Genomic DNA, 9,701 nt, shown 5'->3' with positions numbered 1-9,701 from the left:
GGTCTTTGACGACCAATTAACGCAGAAATGTTTTTTTTTTTCTATCGAACAAATCATTGCATAAGAAATTATCTCCAAGGGCTGGGCGTTCCACTTCATCGACAGTACTTTATACATTATGCCCAGGAATGCAGCCTGTAATCACCATGATTATCGCGAGTAGCGCTTATTAAATTTATTACGTGAGTATTAGAATTAAAAACGTAAGAAATCGAGCTGGTGCTCTGTCATGTTATTTGCATGTACGTATATTTACCTGTACGTACAGGCGTGTACGTTGATTGTGAAAAAATTCTAATAACAACGTTCGAGATCAATGATTGAGGGGTAAAATCTATAACGGGCATTGTGGATAAATAAACACTCGCTTGCGCGTATAAAATAACTTTTGATTTTTATTAACATTTATGACAATTCATGTCATACGCGTGCACATTGCATGAAAAACAAATGCAAAAAAATATGTACATCCGTAAGGTACATATACATTTTTTTTTTTTTTTTTTTTTTTCGAACAATTGAAATCTAGCTCCTACGTCGTACTATGGGTATTAACGCGCACTCATCCAAATCCTCTCACGATCAACATCGTTGGCGCCACGTGACAGAGATTACACGCGAATTCGATAGGCCCAACGTATACATTATCACACGTAATTATACATAGGTATAACGACCGAGTGAGAAAAACCAGCTATAGGCGTTACGCATACACCCCCATATACGGGGGGGGGGAGCTATACGTATACCGATGTTATCGGTGGTTCCCGCGTTTGGCGCGTAACAGCGCACACCCGCGGTTATTGCGTCATCCATTCATTCGCCTTTGGACGAATTTGTTTTCATACGATTTCTCTTAACATACATAAGTATTGTCTTTGCGATACTCTGAATTTGCGTTCAAGTATTAAATGCTTCATAAAAGTGTACAATATGTATTATATACATATACTAAAAAGATAAGAAAAAAAAATCGGCAGCACAAAATTCGCACCGTCAAGTAAGTGCCGTTGAATCACATGTGGCTGAAAAGCGCCTTGAACAAACGATAAACATAACGTAAATGCACGATCGTTTCACGCGAGGATCCAAGAAAATCGGTACGAGCCAACCGTTTGGTAAATTTAAAAAAAAAAAAAAAAAACACCGATCGACCCACATATCGATCCCAACCTGTAACTTTAAGAATGTAGGCCATCGCGTGTGTGTCGCCTGTGAAAAAGGCTAGTCCACGCGTGCGTTACCTTGAACGGTATCGCACAATACATCTCTCTCTCTCGCAACGGCACAGCATCATAATCGTCACGATGAGACACGATCGGCAACTCTTCTTCTCCGGGTCCGTACGGTTACACGCAGTTGCGCAATACACATTATTACGTAAGGTAAACACGCAAAAATCAAAAGAACCAATCAGTCGACGATAAAGAGAGAAAAACTGGAGCACGTAGACACACGTGTCGATTGTTCATTGCCGCATGATCGTCCTGATGCACACTTGTTGCGATCGCAACTATCCGTGTCGTCATCGCGCGGAGTCGTTGACTCCAAACTGTGGTACGTCAGTTGATAGTGGCAACAGATGGCCGAGCTTTACGGCGTCATGAGATCTGTCTGCGCCGCCTCCAAGTCCTTGATGGGTCTGCAAAACAAACGCATGAAGACGTCGCTACGTATAACAATTAATGTTTATAAGTTGTTGGTTATTGTTCATCTCGATTCCGGTGTACTGTGTATCCATGTAGGCAGAGTTAAAAACGGATAAAATAAATCGGCAACGTGTATATACATGTACATCGAATACCAGGTTACAATGAATGACGAAATTCGCTCTCCCAAGGCTTGAGAATTAAAAACGAAGAGCGGCAAAAAAAAAAAAATGTTTTCTTTTACTCGTGGTGTACGTATATGTACAGAAAACAACTTCGTAATGGCCAGTGCGCGCGTAACGCGTCTCCCATTAAATCGTTATCATCAAGGCGATCCCCAAGATGTGTGACCTGCGAGAGCGCCTCCCTTCCTCCCTCGTTCCACGTAAACACCTATACGTGACGAACCATCGCGTGTGTCAGAGCGCGGCGAATCACCGAGTTCCGGCGTCCACATCGGGTGGCGTTTTCCCATGCAAATTCGTAAACGGGAAAAACAACCGTGACGCGCCTCAATTGTGCACAAATTATCACTCCCGCGCCTATAACATTCACCTGTACGTGTAGGATTGCACGCGATGTACATTATTACCCGATGGGAAAACTATCGGCGTATAATACAGTATACGTGGCAGCTGCGTTATAGTGGCTCTTTGTTGCTCGTACGTTTATTTTTACATTCCTGGGAATCGATGGAAAATGGGTGGAAAGTATGGCAACGCGTCCCACGTGAGAATGGAGTATTGTGTCGACGCGTGGACACGGGCGCTTAAGTGAGCTTTGTTCGTTCATACATCTAACTCATCGACCAGATTTTTTTAAAAAATCGCGACCGCCTCTTTACGTAAGTCGAGATTGCTGCGACACCAATTTAAAACTGTACACAAGCGCAATTTAGGACGGGCAATTAAAACCAGGCGCTAAAAATAGAGTTCTCGCATGTGCGTTGTACTTGTCACTCGCGACACGAGTTTCAGTATAACAATTTGAAAAAAAAAAAAAAACAACCTCTGTAAAAACCAACCATTAATGTCAATAGTAATGATGCTTTTACGGTCTCGTGGGTCTCGTGAACACACCAAAACCGATCATACATTTATATAGTATACATATATGCATCGCGAGTTTACGTAATGCTCGCACAACGCTATACCACCACAATCAGTCGAGTGACAAGTACATATAAGTGTATGTAATATTCTCGGTATTATGGGACGTGTCAAGGTATTACAGATAATACATGTATGTAATGGTCACCTGTACTCGTTCTTCGGCTGTAGGGGCTCCTTCTCCGCTTGGGGCTGCAGCGTGCGATACATTGATTTCCGCTTTTCGTCGAGATCTTGCGCCAATCCTTGCAACAGCTCCTTAAACACGTAATTCTCGACGTTGCGCGCTATGTAGTAGAGGAACAGCCAGTCCCCAAAGTACGACTCGTTCGTTACCTTGAGTATGTCCCACGGATTGTACTTGCCGGGACAGGCTATCGAGAACACCAACTTGTTGAAGTACGTGCTCCTGCGAAAGGACACACAGGACGATACATTATCATACTGTATATGTATAGTCGTTTTTTCTTCTTCTTTTTTTCTGTGTTAACGTCGTTTCAGTCCCATTGAAGAAAAAGAAAAAAGAAAAATCTTCACAGAGAGCGCGGCACTCGTGACAATTTAACGTTCGACAGTGTAAAAACTAATCGTAACTTTTTACGATCCATCTAAGAAATATGGGACAGTGCCATAATTACGTGACTATCGGCTCTTTGGTAGCTCGTCAAACTTACCGATCTTTTGAACCAATGTGCACGAGAACTTGGCTTCTAAATACATAAATATATGAGCCATAGGTCAAAGTCCCGATCCCCGACAAAGACGGGTAAAAAAAAAAAGTAACAATAACAATAAAAACACATGCCATTCGAAAAAAATTCCTCGCTCGTCGTATTAACCTTAATTCGTTGCAACTCGGGGTACAATGCAAAACGTCCAATAATGAAGTGCACGTGCCGATTTACAGTCGTAAATAAGCACAAGTACCTTATGTACACCTACGCCGTTGTGACTTCGACCTTGCTTAACACGAGATACGAGTCAAGAGGCAACGAACGCCTCCGCGAAAACACGATTTATATATAGCTAACGCGACGATCGCGATTCTCCTCATCTATAGATGATTGGCCTAGTTTCCCACTCTACTAACATCGCATGCACTACATGTATAATGATTTTGTTTCAAAGCATCCAGTGTATAATATAATCATACCTAGAATGTAGTGCCATGGTGAGAAGCCTCCATATGATACCGATACTCGAGCAGATCGCCAATATGAAGAACCAGAACCAGAGGAATGCGTAGATCTTCTCGTTGATGATGTTGAGTGCCATGACGCAAAGCGCGTCGTGACGCTGGACGCCACCCGATGCACCGTACTTGTGGAAGGTGCACTTTGTGACCTGTATTCATAGAGTGTATTTCACACAAACCCACACGCGCATGAGCTACATTATAAGTGGCACCTCGTGTAGTACGTGGACGAGAGTTGCACGATGTTAAATGTTCATAATCATTTACCGATCAAATCAGTGAATTTTTACCGATCTTTTACTCATTATTTACATTTTCGCATGGACGATTAACTGATTGGCAATACTTATTTCATCCAACTTGTAGATTCGACCGATTAGTCGTTGTGCGCAATTCTTTGGACGACCCAACAGATGAAGAAAACTCGTGTAAGGTAAAAATAAACAAATAAATGAAAGAAACTAACTTTTGGAAAGATCACGTCCAACGGGTCCATGGGCCCGTCAAAGTCCCCGTGGGCGACGTCACTGCCGATCCGCGTAAACGACCCGCCCAGAAATTTGTTGGTGATGTACATCTGAGCGAGCACGTTGACCAAGTTGAGAAGCTCGCAGAGCCCGAGGTAGTACGCCCAGGGCCGATTCAGGTGCAACCGGTTCATGAAGGCCCTGCGTATGTCCTTGATCTTGTTCTCCTTTTCGTACTTGGAGGGAACTTTCACGGAATCGGTCACTATCTCCTCCTCCCGCAAGGAAATCGACGCCATGTGCAGACCCGACATCAGCATTTTCAGCCGGCCACCTATCGATATATTATACATGTCATTTTTTTAATCGCCAACTGTATATACATGCGATAACCAAAACTTTGAACCTTCGACGGATCGCCATATGTGGTGGGGCAAGTAGAAGAGAATCGCTTGGAAGAACAGGACGAACGGCACCCACTGGTAGTAGGCGTGGAACGTGACCTCGTCCTTCTTGTTGACTGGACCTACCCCTGGATGCGGTATCTCACCCTCCAGCAGAGCAGACGCGTTCATGTGTTTCGTCTGAGTCACGTGAAGTTTCATTTTAACGAGTCGTCACAAAAGCGTCACGGAATATATAGTGTCGCGCACTTACCACCGTGAAAGTCGACATGAAGAAGCAGAACGAGTCTATCACGTGGCCCGGTATACCCTGGTCTGTGATACATCTGGAAAATGTGGTAATGTTGATTAAGGCAAAATCAACCGAGGTGTGGTTGTTGAGCTGAATTCGCTTACTTTATGTGTTCGCCGAAGAACTGCCTCGACGTGACGAGTAGCGATGCCGATAGTAGTATTAAAAATGTCGCTCTGTAGTGAAGCTTGAAGACTGGAAGCAAAAAATTGATATTTCATTCTGACCCAGTTTTTTTTTTTTTTTTTCTAATCTTCCACTTTAACCGATCTCGTGGGTTTGCTCGTTCAAAACGCCATTATGTAAAGGGTGTACTTTGCCGATAAAATCTAGAAACGACATTTTCATTGTGAAGAAAATGTGACGACGCAGGTAGTTATACACTGCTAATTGCAGGTTCAAAGATAATCGACGCCTGAATCAAGGCAATGAGTCACTACAATATGGATGTTGGAAAAAAAAAAAAATCCTAAAAGTGACGACTCGTCGCTTGAATGAATTAACAAACAATTCAAAGTTATCGAACAATAAACTAATTTCCACACGAAGGTCATACAGTTAAGCTTGAATTTATATCTATAAAATATACGTATGTTTGTATATGCGAAAACAGTTGGTCATACTTTAAGTAAAAATATTTTGACGCATTACACACACACCCGCGATACACGAGGGGAACAAAGTGTGATAAGGCTTTTAATTATCTACATGCCCGATATAAAATAATTGAAGAAGACCTGGACATTATGTACTTGATTATTTCCTAATGACCGAGTTTTATCGGGGAAAAAAAAAAAAAAAATTCAACAAAGAAACAAAACACAGAATGTCTCTAGATTACCGATCATTCGCGCTCACTCCCTTACACGTATGAACAATAACAAAGGAAAACGCGCGATAACAATATAGTTGCGTATACTCACTGATGTTGTCGATGGAGGGCACCTCCCTGGAGACTTTTAAATTAACGTGTTCCTTGAGTATGGCGAAGGTCGCAAAGACCGAAGCCGGAGCCATGTCTCGCCCAAGACCGCGTGCCCCTCAAACCACGTGTCTCCGAGTCACCCCCTCCACGTACAACACACGCGTGCGCCTCGCAAAATCAAAAGAGGGGAAAAAAAATCACCACCAACAACAACAACACCAATGGTAATTTAAACAAAAAGCCGAGGGGGGCCAACCGATCGAAGCTCGAAACGAGTGCAAGGTACAGTGGGATGTTATTATCACGTCTACGCGGGTCGAGTCACACTGTCCGGAAAACTCCGGAGTACATAATATTACGCACTTGAGCACAACACGAGGTTTTATCAAGAGCAGCTGCAGGGAGGCAGGGATGGGGGGGGGGGGACCCCAAAGTATAAAAGATCGAAAATGAGGAGAAGAGCGCGCGATTTCTCTCTCTCGCTCGTTATCGCGTGTGTCCGTGTATGTACGTATGTGCACGCAAGACGGTGATATTGTCTTTACTCGGGGTCGCGAGAGGAGGACGGAGAATATATACAGGGGGGATGCGATGCCCGCCACCGCCGCTTACCCGCGGCTCGATAAGAGCGATATACGATTGATAAGCCGCCGACCGACTCGGATGGGCTTCTATCGCGGATGAGAGTTGCTTGGGACGGAGAAACGACGGATTGGGAACTCGCTTCTTTCCTCGGTCTATAGCACATCTAATATATATATATACATGTTGCTTGGAAATAAGAAGGGTGCGTGATATTTTCGGGGGTTGGTCAGTGTCCTACTTACGCAATTTGATGTAACGAGTGCGAGAGGTCTGGCATTTTATTTTTGTCATCAAGATGAGTTGCGTAGGAAACACCTCGATATTTTACCATATGTTTCACAAAGTATGTGCATGGGTTATAAACTTTTTCACGTTTGTTATTTTTACACTCTATTCCACAGATGGCACGTAAAATTTTCACTGTGTATAGTTGAGGTATCATGCGATGACGTAATAATAAGTATTGAAAAATGCATCGATTGCCAAAACCAAAAAATTTAATATGATTTTGCTAATTATTGTATTAACTGCCTATTTTTAATTATTAATTAATTATTATTAAAACGTTCCCAAGTTACGAAATTTCGTGTTTTCGTGGTACCAGAGCAGTATTATTTCGTACGTTTCAGTTTTTAGTCAGCGTAAGCATGTGCGATACGCATCAAAAAATATGTACCTCATCAGATAAGCCAAGTGGAAAAACCTGTTTTTATTATTTCGTTCCAAAAGCTTCGAATAAAAGTTGACATTGTACGCGCAGGTGTCGCGTTTTGCAATGCAAAAGAAATTTTCAGTGGAGATAACACATCACATTTGAATCTTATCTGGGGGCGGGGGAGGGAGTTATGAAGTAATATTACGCCGAGCGACGTTTCATTATGGTATTAATGAAATAAAATTTTAGCCATACATGAAATTTCAATTGGAGACACCACCCCTGCTCTAATGATCCATCGCAAACACCTCGTACATACATCTTTTTTTTTTTCCCTTCGAAACCGAAAGGCGTGGCGCAAATTAACGTGCGAAAAAAATATAACGTTTAGTTTTGGGACACCGGCACTATACTAATCATTGACGATGTCGGCGGTACTGATGCGTGATGTGAACAACAAGAGAGACGGCGCGTCACCTTATTTTAAAATCGCGAGTCATGCCTCTCTCTGTGTTTTTGCACGTGGGTGATGACAAGACGTAGGATATACGTCTACTTTGGACGATGAATGGAAGTGCTTTTTAAATTTGGACTGTTCGCTCTTCTTTAACAGTGACCTTGGTAATGATTCCCGTGTATTATTGTGCAATGCTTGGTTTCTCAAAAACATCAGTGAAACTTTCAATCTGTATGTATTGCATATACATATACGTGTATCAGCGGTACCCCTAAATAACGTTCGGAAACGTTAAAACGAACGTTTTTTCCTCACATTTTTGTACCGTAACAAAACATAATTGCAATAACGTTCTAAATACCTTACAAAAATAGGCTGGGAATTTCCAGTGAGTTTTCCAACTACAAAAATCACTTCTTCATTGTTTTCGCTTTATTTTCCTTTTAATGGGGTGGGCTCAATTGGTGCGGTAACCATCTGGATGACAGCACCGAAAGTAAGGGGTTCAGCCTAATTTACAATAATTTTCAGAAGTAATTGAATTTTATTTGACAAAAAGTAACGCAGAATGACGTTTTCAAAATACAACTACGATTTTCTTTTACAAAGTTGTAAAAGTATAGCCTCTGCTGGCTGTGTAAAATTTTTTTGACAAGCGATAAAAGTACCAGTACATTTGTTACGTAATGAATAAACAGCATGTATAAGTGTAAGATTGGATATTTAGGTACATCTATAAAATTCGACATGTACCAACTCTGTGCATGTATAAAATAAATGTGTGAGAGCACGTGGCGAATGACACATTGGTCGACAAAGCTCGTCCGACGAAATTTCCAAAGTGAGTTCTCTCCCGGGTTTTTTCCCGATGCGTAATTATGAAGAAAAAAAAAAAAAAAAAAAAAAAAAAAGTAAATAAATAGCCAACATCACCCCGATGATGAACAAAAGGTATATCTTGAGTAAACAGTGACGAATTGTATGGTTCTCGGCAACGATGTATAAACTTTTCACAGATGAGGTACGTAACGTGCTTTTTAAATCCCCGCGGCAAACACTTGCATATATCTCGGACGCGATATGTTTTCTTCCTCTCCCCCTCGTTCCCCGTCAACTGCGCTTACACACTATATTGATTGCTATCACGCGTCCCGTATACATATATATATATGTATATGCGATTGGATGCGGCTTTCAGCTGTTTTACGATCACAGTAATCCAGAGTCGTAGGTGGCGATGGTTATTAAAAAATTCAAGTCGGCGCGCACCGCGAGGGCCAATTAGGGCCATTTCGTTTTTTTTTTTGCGCACTTCCGTGAATTCAAACAAAGACGTTTTACGGCTCGTTCTTTTGCTTATCTCTCAATTTATAAACGACTATGTGCGGTTTTGAGTGCGGTACACACCAACACCCAAGTCGTTTCGTTTGCAAATAATTCTAAAAACAGAACCTGAATGACTTAAATTGGACCTTTGTTTGATGATGAATATACGTATGTGTACACTTGGCGGTTTTAGGAGATACGTTTCACTTCCATCACCTGAATTTTTTGTCTTAGACCGCTTATCAGGCATGATACTTCACATGAATGTGCTGGCGTGGAAAATTTAAAAATATTTTCAACGCTTGGAACGTTTAACAACAAATTAGCCATTTTTATTACATTGTTGCATAGTACTGTAGAATTTTTTTTCTTGCACACCCATGCGTGCAATATACATATGTTACACACATTGGGTTGACACGGTTGACTGATTGGCATCGTATATTATCTGTCCTGATCTGTCTTCTATTTAAACGAGAGATCGAGAAAGATACGCAATATCAGCTACGCGTGCGCGCTCCAACACCCGTAAAACGCAACTATTTAGATTAAACAACCAGAAAAACGTTTCCAGGCATTGTCTTGGCGCTTAGCTATAAGTGGGCCTGTGGAATCGAGAATTGATATAAAGAAGCTC

At 41.9% G+C, this 9,701-nt stretch overlaps 1 protein-coding gene across 1 annotated transcript; it reads right to left on the bottom strand.

Annotated features, from left to right (window-relative positions):
• Positions 1-377: 377 nt before the first annotated feature.
• On the bottom strand, positions 378-6,376 carry Inx7 (innexin 7). The gene is made up of 8 exons (XM_014359833.2): positions 6,040-6,376; positions 5,221-5,311; positions 5,078-5,150; positions 4,827-5,004; positions 4,420-4,754; positions 3,912-4,102; positions 2,907-3,167; positions 378-1,642 (listed from the first exon to the last, which is right to left on the bottom strand). The coding sequence occupies exons 1-8, from the start codon at positions 6,131-6,133 to the stop codon at positions 1,594-1,596; spliced, it is 1,272 nt and encodes a 423-aa protein (XP_014215319.2). The 5' UTR covers positions 6,134-6,376; the 3' UTR covers positions 378-1,593.
• Between the last annotated feature and the right edge of the window lie 3,325 nt (positions 6,377-9,701).

This window comes from Copidosoma floridanum, unplaced genomic scaffold (assembly GCF_036245765.1).
Source record: "Copidosoma floridanum isolate Cflo_tuat_1 unplaced genomic scaffold, Cflo_Japanese_pri ptg000001l, whole genome shotgun sequence".
NCBI lineage: Eukaryota > Metazoa > Arthropoda > Insecta > Hymenoptera > Encyrtidae > Copidosoma > Copidosoma floridanum.
The sequence above is the reverse complement of the archived record's forward strand: the minus strand, read 5'-3'. Positions and strand labels throughout refer to the sequence as shown.